The 20,800-nt window shown below is 36.3% G+C and overlaps 1 protein-coding gene across 1 annotated transcript in view; it reads right to left on the reverse strand.

Moving 5' to 3' along the window:
- The window catches only part of DACH2 (dachshund family transcription factor 2), a 798,949-nt gene that overhangs the window by 187,950 nt on the left and 590,199 nt on the right, over positions 1 to 20,800 (reverse strand). Inside the window, exon 5 of the mRNA XM_043897104.1 lies at positions 15,759 to 15,944. Coding sequence (XP_043753039.1) covers positions 15,759 to 15,944 — 186 coding nt within the window. The remainder of the gene's footprint in view (positions 1 to 15,758; positions 15,945 to 20,800) is intronic.

Raw genomic sequence — 20,800 nt, forward strand, 5'->3', positions numbered from 1 at the left:
TAAAGGCAATGCCAAAGAATATTCAAACTACCATACAATTTTGCTCATCTCACATGATAGCAAGGTTATGCTAAAAATCCTTGAAGCTAGACTTCAGTAGTACGTGAACTGAGAACTTTCAGATGGACAAGCCGGGTTTCTAAAAGGCAGAGGAATCAGAGAAAACATTGCCAAAAATCATTGGTTCATGGAGAAAGCAAGGGAGTTCCAGGAAAACACATACTTCTGCTTCTTTGACTACACTAGAGCCTTTGATTGTGTGGATCACAAAAAACTGAAACATTATTGAATAGATGAGATTGCCAGACATCCTACCTGGCTTTTGAGAAACTTGTATGTGGGTCAAGAGGCAATAGTTAGAACCGAACATGGAAAAACTGACTGGCTTTAAATTGGGAAAGGAGTACGAAAAGTCTATTTATTGTCACCCTTCTTATTTAACTTATATGCAGAGTACATCATGTGCAATGCCAGGCTGGTTGAATTACAAGCTGGAATCAAAATTACTGGGAGAAATACTAACCACCTCAAATATGCAGAAGATACCACTCTAATGGCAGAAAGTAAAGAGGAAGTAAAAATCTTCTCGATCAGGATGAAAAAGGAGAGTGAAAAAGTTTGTTGAAACTCGACATTCAACTAAGATCATGGTATCTAGTCTCATCATTTCATGGCAAATAGGGAAAAATTGGAAATGCATATATTATTTTCCTGGGTTCCAAAATCACTGTGGATGATGACTACAGCTATTAAATTAAAAGATGATTGCTCCTTGAAAGAAAAACTATGACAACCTTGACACCATATTAAAAAGCAAGAAATAATTTTGCTGACAAAAGTCCACATAGCCAAAGTTATGTTTTTCAAGTAGTTCTTTACAACTGTGAGAGTTGGACAATAAAGAAGGCTGAGCACTGAATAACTGATGCTTTTGAATTGTGGTAATAGAGAAGACACTTGAGAGTCTCTTGGATTGCAAGGAGATCAAACCAGTCAATTCTAAGAGAAATCAACCCTAAATAGTCATTGGAAAGACTGATGCTGAAGCTCTCATGCTTTGGCCACCTGATGTGAGGAGACAACTCATTGGAAAAGACAAGATTGAAGGCAAAAGAGAAGGAGTGGAAGAGAATGAGATGAGTATATAGCATTACCAACTCAATGGACATGAATTTGAGCAAACTCCTGGAGACAGTGGAAGACAGAAGAGCCTTGAGTGCTGTAGTCCATGGGGTTCACAAAAGAGTCAGACATGATCTAAAAACTGAACACCAACAACTTAATGGGTAGAGAAAGTTAACTTAGAGCAGATTATCTCCATAGCTCACTTCTGTGTTTTATAACACCACTCTCATCTTTTAACACTTATACATGAAGTATAATAATCCATATTATCATTGTTGTTATTATTTGGAACAGTGTATTTGCTAGATTAACAATAGAGACATAGATATATTAATTTATTGCTTCTCTAACTCTCTCCTTTTCTTTATGTAGATCCAAATTTCTGACCTATATCATTTTTCTTCTCTATGAAGATTTTCTTTTAACATTTTTGCAGGGCAGCACTGATGGTATGGGCACAAATTCCTTTAAATTTTGTTTGTCTCAGAAACTCTTTATTTTCTCACTTTCAAAGGAAAATTTCAGCAAATCTAAAATTCTAGGTTGGTGGGTTTGTTTCTTTCATTATCGAGTATTTCATACCACTTTATTCTTTAGTGCCTGGTTTCTGAAGGTAAATCTAAAGTAATTCTTCTCATACCCCCCAGCCTAAATGAGTAAAGTGTGCCCCAATCAGTCACTGCTTTCTCTTCCTCTAAACTCAGCAGGGAACAGACACATGAGGGTGGCACACAGAGAGATGAGCCCCACAACAAAGCTGAGTCCCATAGGTAGTGGAACTAAAGAAGAGGAATGGAAATCTCTGTGGAGCTTCACAAGCTGCAGATTAAATCCCTATGATTGGCATGGTAAATCTTGTGTCTTTGGAATGTATTAATAGACAGAGTGTTCCCACAACTGAGACCAGTCTAGCTTTAGTAGCAGTGTACTTTGCAGGGAAATACACGTGGGAGTTGGCACAGGTCAAAATCTGACGTACCCGAACGGTGCCCACAGTGGGTCCAGAGACCTATCTAGAGGGTCCAGTACTGGACATTTCACAAAAACAGCCAGAAAGACAGGAACACAGCCCCAGTGATCAGCAGATGGGCTGCCAAAGTTGTACTAAGCTCACAGACACCCCCAAACACACAAACTGATGAGGCCTTGCCCATCAGAAGGAAAACAGTAAGCTTCACCCACCAGAGTGCAGACACCAGACCTTCCCACCAGGAAATTTACATAACCCTAAATCAACCTCACTCACCTGAGGACAGACATCAGGAACAAGTGGAACTATGATCCTGAGGGTTTTGTAAAAGAGATTACATAAAAAGTAAGTAAGACAAAATGAAATGACAGAGAAATATGTTGCAGAAGAAAGAGCAAGATAACAACCCACAAAACCAAAAAGTGAAGAGGAAATAGGGTATCTACCTAAAATGGAATTCAGAGTAGTGATAGTAAAGAAGATCCAAGATCTTGGAAATAGAATGGAGGCATGGATCAAGAAGATACAAGAAATGATTAACAAGGATCTACAGGAACCAAAGAACAATCAGTGATGAACAATACAATAACTAAAATGAAAAACGCCCTAGAAGGAATCAACCACAGAATAACTGAGGGAGAAGAACAGATAAATGAGATGCAAGGTAGATTGGTGGAAATAACTTTTGGGGAGCAAGTAAAGAAAAAAATAAATAAATAAATGAGGAGGGCAGCAGAGATCTTTTTGACAACAATAAACACAGAAACATTCGAATTATAGGTGTCCCAGAAGACAAAGAGAAATCACCTGAAAAAATACTTGAAGAGATTATAGACAAAAACTTCCATAATATGACAAAGGAAATAGTTACACAAGTCCAGGAAGCACAGAAGGTTCCATACAGGATAAACCCAAAGAGAAGCACACCAATACACATATTAATCAAAATAATAAAAATTAAATGCAAAGAAAAAATATTAAAAGTAGCAAAGAAAATGCAACAAAAACATACAAGGTAATCTGCATAAGGTTATCAGTTGATTTTTCAGCAAACTCTTCAGGCCAGAAGGGAATCACAGGATGTATTTACGTGATGAAAGGGAAAAACCAACAACCAAGATTACTCTAACAAGCAAGGATCTCAATCAGATTTGACAGAGAAAGTAAAAGCTTTACAGACAAACAAAAGCTAAGAGAATTGAATACCACCAAACCAGCGGTAAAACAGTTGCTAAAGGAACTCCTCTAGGCAGGAAACAGAAGAGAAGAAAAATACCTACAAAACAAACACAAAATTATGAAAATGGTAATAGGAAAATATATACTGATAATTACCTTAAATGTAAATAAACTGAATACTCCAACTAAGACACAGACTGGCTGGATGGATATGAAAACAAGATCCATAAATATGTTTGCTATAAGAAATGCACATCAGATCTAAGGACACATACAGACTGAAAATGAAGGGATAAAAAATATATTCCATGCAAATGGAAATTAAAAGAAAGGAGGGGTAGCAATACCCATATCAGAAAAAAAATAGATTTTAAAATAAAGACAGTTATAAGAGACAAGAAATGACACTAAATAATGATCAAGAGATCAATCTAAGAAGATACAGCAACTGTAAATATTTATGTTTCACAATATAAGAGCACCTCAATACATAAAGCAAATGCTAATAGCCACGAAGCCTGGCGTGTTGCAGTCCATGGGGTCACAAAGAGTTGGACACGATTGAGTGACTGAACTGAACTGATCTGAATAGTCATAAAAGGGGAAACTAACCACAGCACAAAAATAGCGGGAGACTTTCACATGGCAGTTTCCAATGGACAGAACATACAGACAGAAAATTAATGAGGAAATAAAAGTCTTCAATGACACATTAGACCAGTTGAATTAATTGATATTTATAGCACATTCCACCCCATAGCAGCAGAATACACTTTCTTCTCAAGTTCACACGAAACATTCTCTAGAATAGATTACATCTTAGTCACAAATCAAGCCTTGGTAAATTTAAAAACATTGAAATTGTATCAAGCATCTTTTCTGACCACAAAGCTATAAGATTAGAAATCAATAGCAGGAAAAAAAAAAAAACTGCAAAAAACATGAACACAGAGAGACTAAACAATATGTTACTAAATGACCAAGAGATCACTGAAGAAATTAAAGAGATCACTTGAAGAAATTAAAGAGGAAACAAAAACTACCTAGAAACAAATGACAATGAAAACACAATAATTAAAAAGCCATGGGACACAGCAAAAGTAGTTCTAAGAGGGAAGTTTATAACAATATAATCCTACCTCAAGAAACTAGAAAACCCTCAAATAAACAACCTTAGATTACACCTAAAGCAACTAGAGCCAGACATCCTGGTGTCCAAAGTCAAGTGGGTCTTAGGAAGCATCACTGTGAACAAAGCCAGTGGAGTTGATGGAATTCCAGCTGAGCTATTTCAAATCCTAAAAGATGATGCTGTTAAAGTGCTGCATTCAATATACCAGCAAATTTGGAAAACTCAGCAGTGGCTACAGGACTGGAAAAGGTCAGTTTTCATTCCAATCCCTAAAAAAAGGTAATGGCAAAGAATGTTCAAATTACCACACAATTGCACTCATTTCATGTGCTAGCAAAGTAATGCTCAAAATTTTCCAAGCAAGGCTTTAACAGTATGTGAACCGAGAAATTTCAGATGTTCAAGCTGGATTTAGAAAAGGCAGAGGATCCAGAGTTCACATGGCCAACATCCATTGGATCATAGAAAAGGCAAGAGAGTTCCAGAAAAAAAAATCTATTTCTGCTTTATTGACTATGCTGAAGCCTTTGACTGTGTGGATCACAACAAACTGTGGAAAACTTTAAAGAGGTGGGAATACAAGATGACCTTACCTGCCTCCAGAGAAATTTGTATGCAGATCAAGAAGTAACAGTTATAACCAGACTTGGAACAACAGACTGGTTCCAAATTGGGAAAGGAGCACGTCAAGGTTGTATATTGTCACCTTGCTTATTTAACTTGTATGCAAACATCATGCAAAATGCCAGGGTAGATGAAGCACAAGCTGGAATCAAGATTGCTGGGAGAAATAACAATAACCTCATATACACAGATGATACCACCCTTATGGCAGAAAGCAAAGAGGAACGGAAGAGCCTCTTGATGGAAGTGAATGAGGAGGGTGAAAAAGCTGGCTTAAAACTCAGCATTCAAAAAACTAAGATCATGGCATCCAGTCCCATCACTTCATGGCAAATAGTTGGGGAAACAATGGAAACAGTGACAGACTTTATTTTCTTGAGCTCCAAAATCATTGCATATGGTGACTGCAGCCATGAATTAAAAGACACTTGCTCCTTAGAAGAAAAGCTATGACCAAAGTAGACAGCATATTAAGAAGCAGAGACATTACTTTGCTGACAAAGGTCCATGTAGTCAAAGCTATGGTTTTTCCAGCAGTCACGTATGGATGTGGGATTTGTACCATAAAGAAAGCTGAACAGTGAAGAATTGATACTTTTGAACTGTAGTGTTGAAGAAGGCTCTTGAGAGACCCTTGGGGTGCAAGGAGATCAAACCAGTCCATCCTAAAAAAAATCAATCCTGAACATTCATTGAATGGACTTATGCTGAAGCTGAAGCTCCAATACTTTGGCTACCTGATGTGAAGTACTGACTCATTGGAAAAGATCCTGATTCTGGGAAAGATTGAAGGCAGGAGTAAAAGGAGATGACAGAGGATGAGAATGCTGGATGGCATCACTGACTTGATGGACATGAATTTGAGCATGCTCTGGGTGTTGCTGATGGACAGGGAGGCCTGACATGTTGCAGTCCATGGGGTTGCAAAGAGTCGAACACAACTGAGTGACTGAACCGAATTGAAAGCAACTAGAGAAAGAAGAACAAAAAAATTTGGTTTAAGGAATGAAATCATAAAGATCAGAGCAGATATAAGTGAAATAGAGATGAAGAAAACAAAGGCAAAGATCAAGGAAACCAAAAGCTAATTCTTTGAAAAGATAAAACACAATTCATAAACCTTTAGTCAAACTCCTTGAGAAAAAAAGAGAAGAGGACTCAAATCAAAATTAGAAATGAAAAATTACGACTGACATCGCAGATATACAAATGATCATAAGAGATTACTACAAGCAACTAGGATTTCCCTGGTAGTCCAGTGGTTAAGAATCTGCCTGCCAATGCAGGGGCTACAGGTTCAATACCTGCTCTGGGAAGATTCCATGTGCCTTGGGGCAGCTAGGCCAGTGCACCACAACTACCAAGGCCAAGCTCTAGGAACCACAAGCCTCAACTGCTGAGTCCAAGTGTGACAACTGCTGAAGCTCACATGTTCTAGAGCCTGTGTTCCACAACATGAGAAGCACCTGCAATGAGAAGCCTGAGCACCACAACTTGAGAGTAGCTCCCACTTGCTACAACTAGGGAAATCTTGAGCAGTGTACAAAGACATAGTATAGCCAAAAAATAATAAAGCATTTTTTTAAAAGAGACAACTACAAGTGACTATATGCCAGTAAGATGGAAAACATGGGAGAAATGGACAAATCTTAGAAAACGGCAACCTTCCAAGACTGAACCAGGAAGAAATAGAAACTATGAACAGATCAATCACAAGTAATAAATTTGAAACTGTGAGTATAAAAGACTCAACAAACAAAATTCCACGACCAGGACCAGAGGGCTTCAGAGGCGAATATTGTCATATATTTTGAGAAGAAATTACACACATCATTCTCAAACTCTTCCCCAAAATGGCAGAGGAAGGAACACTCCAAAGTTATTTCTATAAGGCCACCATTACCTAATATCAAGACTAAAGAAGGATATCACAATAAAAGAAAATCACAAGCCATTGTCACTGATGAACATAGATGCAAAAATCCTCAACAAAATATTAGCAAACCAAATCCAACAACACATTAAAAGGATCCTAAACTATGATTGAATGGGATTTATCCCAGAGGCACAAAATTCTTCAATATGTGCAAAGCAATTGATGTAATACACCCTATCATTAGTGACAAATTGAAGAATAAAAACCATATCACTTAAATAGATGCATAAAAAGCTATTGACAGATTTCAACACCCATTAATGATAACAATTCTCCAGAGCATGGACAGAGAGGGAACCTACCTCAATAATAAAAGCCATATATGTCCAACCCAGAGCAAACAGTATTCTCAATGGTGAAAAACTGAAAACATTTCCTCTAAGATCAGGAAAAAGACAAGTTTGACGACTCTCACCATGATTATTCAACATAGTTTTGTAAGTCCTAGCCATGCCAATAACAGAAGAAAAAGAAATAAAAGGAATCCAAATTAGAAAAGAAGAAGTAAAACTGTCACTTTTTGCAGATGAAATGATAACAGTACATAGACAATCCTAAAGATGCCACCAGAAATCATCTAGAGCTAATTAATGAATTTGCAAAGGTTGCAGGATACAAAATTAATACACAGAAACATCTCACATTTCTATGCACTAACAATGAATGATCAGAAAGAGAAATTAAGGAAACAATTCCATTCACTACTGCAACAAAAAGAATAAAATACCTAGGAGTAAACCTACCTAAGAAGGCAAAAGACCTATACTCAGAAAACTTTAGTATACTGATGAAAGAAATAACAGATGATGCAAGCAGATGGAGAAATACACCATGTTCTTGGATTGGAAGAATCATTACTGTGAAAATGACTGTACAACCCAAAGCAATCTACATATTCAATGCAATCCCTTTCAAACTACCAATGGCATTTTTTGCAAAATTAGAACCAAAATTATACAATTTGTATGGAAACACAAAAAGCCCAAATAGCCAAAGTAATCTTGACAAAGAAAAATGGAGTTAGAGGAATCAGGCTCCCTGTCTTCAGGCTGCACTACAAAGTACAGTCATCAAGACAGTCTGGCAGTGACACAAGAATAAAAAATATAAATCAATGGAACAGGATAGAAAGCCCACAGATTAACCCACACTACTTATGGTCACCCAATCTATGACAAAGAAGTCAAGAATATACAATGAAGAAAAGACAATCTCCTCAATAAGTGGTGCTTATTGTGGAAAACTGAACAGCTATATGTAAAAACATGAAACTAGAACACTCACTGACACTATCCACAAGAAATAAACTCAAAATGGATTAAAAATCTAAATATAAATCAAGACTCTATGAAACTCATAGAGGAAAACATAAGCAGAACAGACTTTCACATAAATCACAGAAACATCTTTTTTGATCCATCTCCTAGAATAATGAAAATAAAAACAAAAATAAACATATGGAACCTTATTGAACTTAAAAGCCTTTGCACAGAAAAGGAAACCATAAACAAGCTGAAAAGGGAACCATCAAATGGGAGAAAATATTTGCAAAAGAAGCAATTTACAAGGGATTAATCTCTAATATACAAAATCAGCTTATGTAGCTCCATATCAAGAAAACAAACAACCCAATCAAAAACTAGGCAGAAGACCTAGAAAGATATTTTTCTAAAGAAGACATGCAGATGGCCAACAAACACATGAAAAAATGCTCAACATAACTAATTATTAGAGAAAGAAATACAAATCAAAACCACAATGAGGGTGGTCCAGTGGTTAAGACTCTTCACTTCAACTACAGGGTCATGGGCTCAATCTCTAATCAGGGAGCTAAGATCCCACATGCCACACAGCATGGCCAAAAACAACAACAACAACAACAACAAAAAACCTCAAAAGACTAAAATGAGCTATCACTACAGACCCATCAGAATGGCCATCACCAAAAGATCTACAAATAATAAGTCCTGGAGAGGATGTGGAGAAAAGGGAGCCCTCTTGTACAGTTTGTGTGAATGCAAATTCAGACAGCCACTATGAATAACAGTATGGAGGTTCCTTTAAAACCTAAAAATAAAACTACCATACTACACACCAACACCACTCCTGAGCATATGCCCATAGGAAATGACAATTCAGAAAGATACATGTGCCCCAATGTTCATTACAGCAATATTTACAAATAGCCAGGATATTGAAGCAACCTAAATTTACATCGGCAAATGAATGGATAAAAAGATATGGTCCATATATGAAGTGTAATATTACTCAGCATTGAAAGTAAAGAAACTGTGTCATTTGCAGAGGCATGAATGGACCTAGAGACTGTCTGACAGAGTCAAGTAAGTCAGAAAGAGAAAAAACACTATTTTATATTCAGGCATATATGTGGGATCTAGAGAAATGGTATAGATGATCTTATTTTAAAAGCAGAAATAGAGATGCAATGAACAAATGTATGGATGCCAAGGGAGAAGTGGGGGTGGTGGGATGAATTGGAAGATTGAAATTGCCATATATATTGTTGTTCAAGCACTGTCATGTCTGATTCTTTGTGACCCCATGGACTGCAGCACGCCAGGCTTGCCTGCCCATCACCATCTCCCAGAGCTTGCTCAAACTCATGTCCATTGAGTCGGTGATGCCATCCAACCATCTCATCATCTGCCATCCCCTTCTTCTCCTGCCTTCAATCTTTCCCAGGATCAGAGTTTTTCTAATGAGTCTGCTCTTCGCATCAGGTGGCCAAAGTATTGGAGCTTCAGCATCAGTCTTTCCAATGAATATTCAGCACTGATTCCCTTTAGGATTGACTGGTTTGATCTCCTTGCAGTCCAAGGCACTCTCAAGTGTCTTCTCCAACACCACATTTCAAAAACATAAATTCTTCAGTGCTCAGACTTGTTTATGGTCCAACTCTCACATCCATACATGACCACTGGAAAAACAATAGCTTTGACTAGACAGACATTTTTCAGCTATGTAATATCAATGCTTTTTAATACATTACCTACATTTGTATAATTTTTCTTCCAAGGAGCAAGCATCTTTTAATTTCATGGCTGCAGTCACCATCTGCAGTGATATTGGAGCCCAAGGGAAAAAAAAAAAAGTCTTTCACTTTTTTCCATTGTTTCCGCAACTATTTGCCATTAAGTGATGGAACTGGATGCCATGATCTTACTTTCTGAATGTTCAGTTTTAAGCCATTTTTCACTCTCCTCTTCCACCTTCAACAATTCTCTTTACTTCCTCTTTGCCTTCTGCCATAAGGGTTGTGTCATCTGCATATCTGAGGTTATTGATACTTCTGCTGGCAATCTTGATTCCAGCTTGTGCTTCATCCAATCTGGCATTTTGCATGATCGACTCTGCATATAAATTAAATAAACAGGGTGACAATATACAACCTTGATGTACTCCTTTCCCAATTTGGAACCAGTTCATTGTTCCATGTCCAATTCTAACTGTTGCTTCTTGACCTGCATACAGGTTTCTAAGGAGGCAGGAAAGGTGGCATGCTTTTCCCATTTCTGTAATAATAATTTTCCAGCTTGTGATTCATACAGTCAAGTGCTTTAGCATAGTCAATGAAGCAGAAGTAGATTATTTTTCTGGAATTCTCTTGCTTGTTTTAGTATCCAGTGGATGTTGGCAATTTGATCTTTGGTTCCTCTGCCTTTTCTAAATCCAGCTTGAACATCTAGGACTTCTCAGTTCATGAACTGTTGACGCCTGGCTTGGAGAATTGTGAGCATTACTTTGCTAGCATGTAAACTGAGTGCAATTGTGTGGTAGTTTGAAGATTTTTTAGAATTGCCTTTCTTTGGTACTGGAATGAAAACTGACATTTTCCAGTCCTGTGGCCACTGCTGAATTTTCCAAATTTGCTGGCATGTTGAGTACAGCACTTTAAACAGCATGATCTTTTAGGATTTGAAATAGCTCAGGTGGGATTCCATCACCTCCACTAGCTTTGATTCTAGTGATGTTCCTAAAGCCCACTTGATTTCACACTCCAGGATGTCTGGCTATAGGTGAGTGATCACACCATCATGGTTATCTGGATCATGAGGATCTTTTTGTATATTTCTTCTGTGTATTCCTGCCATCTCTTCTTAATATCTTCTGTATCTTTTATGCTCATACCATTTCTGTCCTTTATTGTGCCCATCTTTGCATGAAATATTCCCTTGGTATCTCTAATTTTCTTGAAGAGATCTCTAGTCTTTCCCATTCTAGTTTGTCCTCTATTTCTTTGCAATGATCACTGAGGAAGGCTTTCTTATCTTTCTTTGCTATTCTTTGGAATGCTGCATTCAGATGGCTGTACCTTTGCTCTTTTCCTTTGCCTTTTGCCTCTCTTCTTTCTCAGCTATTTGTATGGCATCTTCAGACAACTGTTTTGCCTTTTTGCATTTCTTTTTCTTGAGGATGGTTTTGTTCACCACCTCCTGTACAATTTTATGAACCTCCATCCATAGTTCTTCAGGCATTCTTTCTATCACATCTAATCCCTTGAATCTATTTGTCAGTTCAACTGAATAATCATTAGGGATTTGATTTAGGTCCTACCTGAATGGTCTAGTGGCTTTCCTTACTTTCTTCAATTTAATTTTGCAATAAGGAGTCCATGATCTGAGCCACAGTCAGCTCCTTGTCTTATTTTTGCTGACTGTATAGAGCTTCTCCATCTTTGGCTGCAAAGATTACAATCAATCTGATTTCGGTACTGACCATCTGGTGATGTCCATATGTAGAGTCATCTCTTATGTTGTTGGAAGATGAGGTATTAAAATAGATCACTGATGAGAACATACTTTATAGAACAGGAAATGCTACTTGGTGTTCTGTGATGACCTAAATCGGAAAGAAATCTGAAATAAAGGGCATCTGTGCATATGGCTTTTTCACTTCACTGTATAGCAGAAACTGACACAGCACTGTATAGCAACTATACTCCAATTAAAAAAAAAAAAAAGTTTGTTGTTCAGTTGCTAAGTCCTGTCTGTTCCTTTCTGATCCCATGGACTGCATTATGCCAGGATTCCCTGTCCTTCACTATCTCCCTGAATTTGCTCAAACTCATATCCATTGATTTGGTGATGCTATCCAACCATCTCATAATCTGTCTTCCTCTTCTCTTCTTGCCCTCAGTCTTTCACATCACCAGGGTCTTTTCCAATGAGTCAGTTCTTCTCATCAGGTGGACAAAGTATTGGGAGCTTCAGCTTCAGTATCAGTCCTGCTGATGAATATTCATGGTTGATTTCCTTTAGGATTGACTGGCTTGATCTTCTTGCTGTCCAAGGAACTCTCCAGTGTCCTCTCTAGCACCACAGTTTGAAAGCATCAATTTTCTGTGCTCATCCTTCTTATGGTCTAACTCACATCTGTACATGACTACCAGAAAAACCATAGCTTTGACTAGACAGACTTTTGTCAGTGAAGTGATGTCTCTGCTTTTTAATATGCTGTCTAGGTTTATCATAGTTTTTATTCCAAAGAGAAGAGTCTTTTAATTTCACGGCTACAGTCACGGTCTGCAGTGATTTTGCATCCCAAGAAAATAAAAATCTGTCACTGTTTCCACCTTTTCCCTATCAATTTGCCATGGAGTGATGGGACAAGATGCATGATCTTAGTTTTCTGAATGTTGAGTTTTAAGTCAGCTTTTCCACTCCCTTTTTATACACATCAAGAAGCTCTTTAGTCCCTCTTTGCTTTCTACCATTAGAGTGGTATCATCTTCATATCTGAAGCTGTTAACATTTCTCCTGGTAATCTTGATTCCAGTTTGTGCTTCATCCAGCCTGGTATAAAATAAGTAATTTTTCTGTTCATTCCCATATGCATAAATAGTGCTTTTTCCCTTCATCTTCCTTCAAGATTTTTTTTCTTTTTAATTTTCCATTTTGAATATAATGTGCATAGCTGTAGATTTTAAAATATTTATCCTTTTTAGTGCTTCATGAGTTTTCTGGATTTGTAGTTTGGTATCTCCCATTAATTTACAAAACTTTTCAGTCATTGTTATTTCAAATATTTCTTCTGTTCCATTCCAGTCTTATCCTTCTTGTATCTCCATTACATATGTACTACACCTTTTGTAATTGCCACAAAGTTCTTGGCTATACTGTTGTATTGTTTTTGCATTCATTTTTGTTTTTCTTTTTCAGTTAGAAAAATTTCTATTGACATATCTCCAAGTTTCCTAATCCTTGCTTTGACCCTGGCCAGTCTACCTATAAGCCCATCTTAGGCATTCTTCATTTTGTTGGAGTGCTTTTGATTTTCAGTATTTCCTTTTAATAGTTGGATTTTCCCTTTCTCTGATTAAAATTTTCATGAATAATTTTGTTTCCCACTTTTTATATTCTCTTAGTATACTGTGCTAAGTCACTTCAGTCGTGTCCGACTCTGTGCAAACCTATGGACTGTAGCCTGCCAGGGTCCTCTGCCCATGGGATTCTCCAGGCAAGAATACTGGAGTGGGTTGCCATAGCCTTTTCTAGGGCATCTTCCTGATTCAGGGATTGAATCCATGTCTCATGTCTCCTGCATTGGCAGGTGGGTGCTTTACCACTAGTGCTCCCTGGAGGCCCATATTAATCATAATTATATAAAATTCCTAACCTGATAATTCAAAATATTTACTATATCTAATTCTGGTTCTGTTGTTTATCTCTTCATACTATGCTTTTTTTCCCCTTTTTTATGTCTTAGACTTCTTGTTTGAAGCTAGAAAAGGTATATTGTGTGTATTAGGAAGTGACTTAAACAAACATTTAGTGGGAAATTTTATGTTTTCTGGCAATAAGTTAGGATGTTCAGTGTAGCTGTCATATTAGTAACTGTATTTTGCTATCTTCTCTGATGTCTTTGTTTTTTCCTTGAGATTCCATATTAAATAGGGTCTGAGGCTTTCTGTTCTTTCAATAGTTACCTCCTGCTATTATGTACAGCCCCAGTGTGGTATTATTAAAATGTGTAGGGAGATGCAGCAGTCTACAATTTTATGATTAAGTCTCAGTCTCCTATTGAGACTGCGTGTCCTTGGGCTGTGACTTTCACAAGTGCTTTTCAGCTTCCCCATTCCTCTTAGGTCGGCCAGGAAGGCTAGAAGGGACTACAGTTGACTATTTATTTTCTTTTTTTTTAAATATAAGTTCATTTATTTTAATTGGAGGCTAATTACTTTACAATATTGTAGTGGTTTTGCCATACATTGACATGAATCCTCCATGGGTGTACATGTGTTCCCCATCCTGAACTCCCCTATTTCTAATTCTCCACATGAGAACTACAGGGGCTGGAATTTTATAACCCTATTCCCTCACATTAACAGCTACAGGATACTGGAGTTTAGTGTATCCCTTCTTCTAGATCATGCTGTGGTAAAACCAAATATCTTAAGCTCTGGGAAAATAGTTTCCTTTGAGGATGGGCCTCTGTTAAGGAGAATAGAATATTCTGGACATATTTTGAAATGGTTACTTTTCTTTCCCTTTTCCAGAACATGAGGACAATTTCCTCAAATTTATATCTGAGAACCTCATGGGGCTTCTGGAAGTAAAATTCATGAAAATGTAGAGGCCCCCTTAAGAATGGCCTCCTAGGAGATTTTATTTCTCAAGCTAGATCCACACTGAATCCTCAGAAATAACTCAATTACCCTTTAAATGCTTCTACCATACTCCAACTCTGGCTTCTTTCCCCAATAAGCTGTGATTCTCTGTATCTGCCTATCTATTTAGTTTGGGGGATAGCTGTGCCCCATGTACTCAATCTTTGATGAATTTAAAAGAGTTGTTGATTTTCAGATTGTTCCATATTTTGTCTTGTCGTGTGGACAAGAATGACAATTTATAAGCTCTTTACATGTCAAACAAGAAATCAGAAGTCTTCTAGGTTCCCCTTTGTTTATGACATGGCTACCTCTAAATCAGCTGTCTTTGACTTCTCTTAACATAATATTTACAACTTTTCAGGCATTCATTTTATTTGCCTTTGCTTAATATGACATTTTTATGAGACATTTAACTCTTTCGATTATAATCTCCTTAAAGGATGACACTATAACTTATTTTATATCATTAATAACTGATGAATTTAATTACAATTTAGTTATGTTAAAGTTTCTCAGAATTCCTCTGTTTTCTTCATTCTAGTGAGAGACTGAAAGTCTTAGAGAAAGGAATAATGAAACTTTTCTGTTATATTTCCTGTCTGTAGGAAAAGTAAGAGTTTGTCCAAGTAATTTATATAAGGCCTGCTTTTCTAAAGATTTCTGAGTCTTTGAAGTTTCTAAAAACATCTCTAAACATGAATTTGTATAATTCAGCTGTAGCTTGACTACTGAATAATAAGTACTTACTATATGCAAGTCACTGCTAACAATTTTTTCCTTTATTATTTTTAGCCCTCTCAATAGCCTTAATGATTGGGTATATTTGTATTCCTATTTTGCAGTTGTGGAAACTGAGACTTGGAAAAGTTATCTGACTTCTTCAAATCCAAACAGTGATACGGGATTCAAAAGATGTAGAATTCAAACCCAAGTTTATGTGACTATAGCCAGAATTCTTAATTACTCTGTTACATAGCCTCCTATGTACCTCTACTTTGCTACATGACCACTCAATCTATTTCTCCTTTAAAAACCTCACCTTGTCAAATGAATCTCTCTATATATACCTCCTAACTTCAAATTGTTAAATCTTATTAAAGAGAAATAAATTATCCCTGATATCCCAAGTTGTCCAGTGGGTCTTGGGTGGTATTTTTCTTACCAAATTCTGGGAGGACAGTATACATACTATTGGTCAGCAGGTGGTTCTGCTGCAGTGGGTTGAGGGTAGGAGCACCTCCAATGCCTGGCTGGCCAGCCAGGGATGCATGAGCAATTCCATGTTGGGGTCCAGGAGCAACAAGAGGAGACTGCATCTTATCCTTATCCCAGGAGGATTCACTTCCACCTGAAAAACATTCATATAAATAGATTGCAAGTTGACAACTTTCTAAGAGAAGGACTTATAAACTCCCTTTGTAAGGTTGTAATTATTAATATTACACCATAGAAAATTATTACTAAATAAAAGTGACTCATTTTTATCATGGTTTCAAAACTTTCAATAGCCTTGGATTTAAGTTGACTCTGGGAAGACTAGACAACTCTCACTAATAATATAGGCTCATTTGCCTTACAGGTAGTCTAAACAAGTCTGGAAATATAATGAATAACTTTCGAAAGCGTGTATATGTTGAAGGCCATTAACTGAACACTACTGCCTCCTCCTGCAACCCTCTAACATACATGCACTATATCTTAATGAAAAGCAGTTGCTATTCACTCAAAAAGAACACATTTATAAGAGCATGATGACATGCAAAAAATATATGGTAAGAAACAAAATGATCAGTTATTTTGTTCTGAGATACAGTCCTCAAAAAGCTAATCTCTTCATACACAGCAGACTTTTATGCAGAATAAACTGGATAAAGCATAAAACCACATCTCTCAACTTGAAATTGTGCTTTACTTTGATCATCCACGCTATAGAGTGAAATAAAGTATGCATAAATGCAGACTACTATATTATCATAATAAATTATAGTGGCATAGCTATTACATCTGGCACTTAGCATATTGTGGGACAGAATCATTGCTTAAAAGCATATAAGAAACAGAAATTATTTCCAGGGTGTCCTTTTAAGAGGAATACTTTTAAACAGACTGGTCAGGGGTTGAATTACAATCAATGCAATAGCAGACAATCTGGCTTTAGAAAACAAGGTGGTTGTATAGGCAGCCCTATTGATTCACTTGATGTGTTTCATTGCTTGAGAGTTCCGCGCTTCTGCTCCTATTCCCATACGGGAATTGTGACATTAGGATCTCTACTTGGCTGACTCTGTCCCATCTGCTGCCCAAAAAATACACCTTGTTGTGTGGAGAAAGTTAGGCCTGGAAATCTTGCACCTACTGGTCTAAGAAGAAAAGTAAAAAGAAATCAAGGTGCTCACATCCCTAACATTAAACATTGTAACTTTTTCACTTCTTTGAGTTCCCTCAAATATCTTTGCCATTTTGCTTCAGGTATTATATTTTAAAAGTATAATGGCTATATAGTAGTCTACTGAGTTAATGTAATAGAATTTATTAAAAATTGGGTTTTCTTTTGAATTTGTCAATATTATAATAAGAGCATTAATTTGAATATTTTCTTAGACTCAAACAATGTCCTAGAGTGGGATTTCTGGGTCAAAGGAAATGAATGTTTTTTATTTATAAAATATTATTTATTTTATACTTCTTCTTTCTAGTATCAAATTTGTAAAAATCAGCTTTTAGAGTTTCACATTTTTTAGGGAAATGTTTTCAAGGCAAATTGGGGTTCTCCCTGAAGATTCTAAATTTATTTAAGCAAACTGCTAAATCTCTGAGAGGTTTTTGTTCTTTTTTTTTGTTTTGTTTTGTTTTTCAACTATTCTACCTATCCATTTACTCTTTCCCCAGATCTGGGATTCAATCGCTTTTGCAGGACTCTTTGAAGCCCTCTTGAGTCCAAAGTCAATTTTTAATCCAAAAGTGGTAGTCTTGGCTAACCTCCAACTAGGTAAGTTCCAGAGAAGGAAATACCAGATTCTCCATCAGCATATATAAAGGCTGAGGGGTACCAGGTCATGATTATAAAGACAAAGTTTTTCAAATCAAATGGGGAAGATATAAGTAGTTAATTGTTCAGTTTCTGATTTAAGTAGCTAATTGTTCAGTTTCTGATTTAAGCCATTCAGTTAATATGCATGGAAGCTTAAAAGATAGGAAATTTGGTTGAATTTGATAGACTGGCTTAAAGGACCAGAAACCCTTCCCTTGATCATGTTAAGGTTTAGTATGAAAACGTGCATCACACTTATGATTACTCCAATTGGTTTCTCTTTCATCCAGATGTTTGCTGTTGTATAGTCACTGCCTAAGAGCAATGAGGTATTAATTTTTTATTATTACTAATTTATTTATTTTAGTTGGAGGCTAATTACTTTACCATATTGTAGTGATTTTTGCCATACATTGACATGAATCAACCATGGGTGTACATGTGTTACCCATTCTGAACCCCCCTCCCACCTCTCTCCCCACCCCATCCCTCAGGGTCATCCCAGTGCACCAGCCCTGAGCACCCTGTCTCATGCATCAAACCTGGACTGGCCATCTATTTCACATATGGTAATATACATGTTTCAATGCTATTCTCTCAAGTCATCCCACCCTTGCCTTCTCCCACAGAGTTCAAAATTCTGTTCTTTACATCTGGGTCTCTTTTGCTGTCTCGCATATAGGGTCATTGTTACCATCTTTCTAAATTCCATACATATGCATTAATATAGCAGTGAGATATTTCATGGTTGGTGCATTGACATAATTTAGCATTCACAAATTTGAAATTCCAATTAAAATCAATATGATATTGTACTGCTGTAGTGAACAGAAATGGTGGAGGAGAATGAGGATAGTATCTTAATAAATGATGAAAATAACCACATTGCAACACTGAGATTCTTTATCATAACATTGGGCCAATGAACATGATTAATACCAGAAAATGCAAAATTTTGAAAGATCAATTGCTGAGCAAAAAACAGAACCACTTCATCATTTTAGCGCTATGTCCAAAATATGAATTACCTCACCATTACAGAACTGTAATTTGTAAAATGATGAACAATACATTGAAAAAGATAGATACATTTAGAAGACACTAATATCATACCTTTGATATTAACATGGTATTGTGCCATCACAACAGCAACAGCATATAACAATGGGGAATAAGTGTAAATCTATGGCTGATTCATATCAATGTATGACAAAACCCACTGAAATGTTGTGAAGTAATTAGCCTCCAACTAATAAAAAAAAAAAAAAAAAAAACAATACTAGGACTGAGACTGTCAATATTTATTTTATAAAGTGAAAATCCTTTAGTCAATTTTCAATAACAAATGTACGTTAGGTATTAGTTTAATATTTTATATATTGTATATTCCATAACTTGAATATAAATGATTTTTAAACTGCATAAAAAGATTCCAGGTTAAAAAAAAAAAAGATTCCAGGTGTTTTAGTGTCTGCTTTGATGAGAGCTTTAGATGAACTTTTCCCAACAACTCTCATCTTTTTAACTACTGTGTTAAAAATAATACAGGGAGGCTGGTTACCAGGTATGCCCATCTTTGCCAAGTATAAATATATTAAATTATCCTGCATTCTTAAGGTAACTAAATATAAAGTGAGTGAGAGCAGAGTATGGGACATCCTTGATGTTTGCATAAGAAGCTCTGGACACATTTTTTGTCTTTTGACCTAAAACACTTACCATTTTAAAGTCTATACAAATTGACTTATGACTAAGTATTCAGGCTTTGGTAGCCTCAAACTTTATATTTCCCTATGCCTTTGTGCCAATCTGTAATAACATCCACTGAACTTAAAGTTAACAAAATCTTTTTACCAATCTAATCTAGAGTCAACCTTTTTTGTTACTATTATGTGACAGGCTTGGATATTCATCTTCTTTTTTCTTTCTATCTAATATATATATATGTGTGTGTACATATATGTGTACATATATGTACATATATATGTACATGTACGTACATATACATACATATTATATACATACATATACATGTATGTATATAATATATTATGTTTGCTAAGGCTGCCAAAACAAAATATATACTATAGACTGAATGTTTGTGACCCCCAAAATTCATATATTAAGTACATATTCCTGATGCAATGGCATTTTACAATGGGTCCTTTAGGAGGTGATGAGGTCATGAATGGCATAAGTGTCTTTATAAAGGAAATCCCAAAGAAAATTCTGAGTCTCCTTATACCATGTGACGACACAGCAATAATATGGTTCTCTGTGAACTAGGAACTGGGTCCTCATCAGATACTAAAAGGGCCATTATATTGATCTTGGTCTTCCAGCCTCCAGAATTGTAAAAACTAAATTCCTGTTGTTTGTAAGTCATCAACTCCATGGCATTTCTGTTATAGCAGACCAAATGAACTAAGATACACCACAGAATGCATAAATTAAACAACCAAAATTATTTTTATTAGAGTTCTAGAGGCTAGAAGTCCAAAATCAAGGTGTCAGTAGATTTGGTTTCTCCTGAGGCTTCTCTTCTCCCTGTGTCCTTACATGGTCTTTCTTCTGTGTGTTCAAATTTTATCTTCTTTTTTTTTTTTTTAATTATTTTTTTTCCAGTGGGTTTTGTCATACATTGATATGAATCAGCCATGGATTTACATGTATTTATAAGGATACCATTCAGATTGGATAAGGGGACACTCTAAGAGTTTCATTTTAACATAATCACCATTTTAAAGATGTTCTTTCCATATATGGGCACATTCTGAAGTACTGGGTGCCTTCAACATATGAATTTTGGATGCATACAATTCAAGCAGTAATCCTAGCTTATGCTTGAATTGTATGATTATTAGATTGTAGATTATTAGAGAGTAAAAACTGGATAACATTTCAACAAGGCAAGTCTAAGAAACAAAGCATGCAGTAGGTTAGGGCAAACAGAGAAGTCTCATCAAAGGGTTCACCTTTACTTCAAGGAACTTCATATCAGGTAGAAAACTAATACAGCACAGTCCTCAGTAGAGAAAGATAATGTATAAAACACAGAAAATTCTTAAGAATTGAATAAATGACTTAAGCTTTTCCATATCATCTAATTATCACTACTTCAGCTCAATGTTTAGAAAAACTAAAACTAGGAAATAAGCAGGATAGGGACTGTC

The sequence above is a fragment of the Cervus elaphus genome, chromosome X (genome assembly GCF_910594005.1).
Source record: "Cervus elaphus chromosome X, mCerEla1.1, whole genome shotgun sequence".
NCBI lineage: Eukaryota > Metazoa > Chordata > Mammalia > Artiodactyla > Cervidae > Cervus > Cervus elaphus.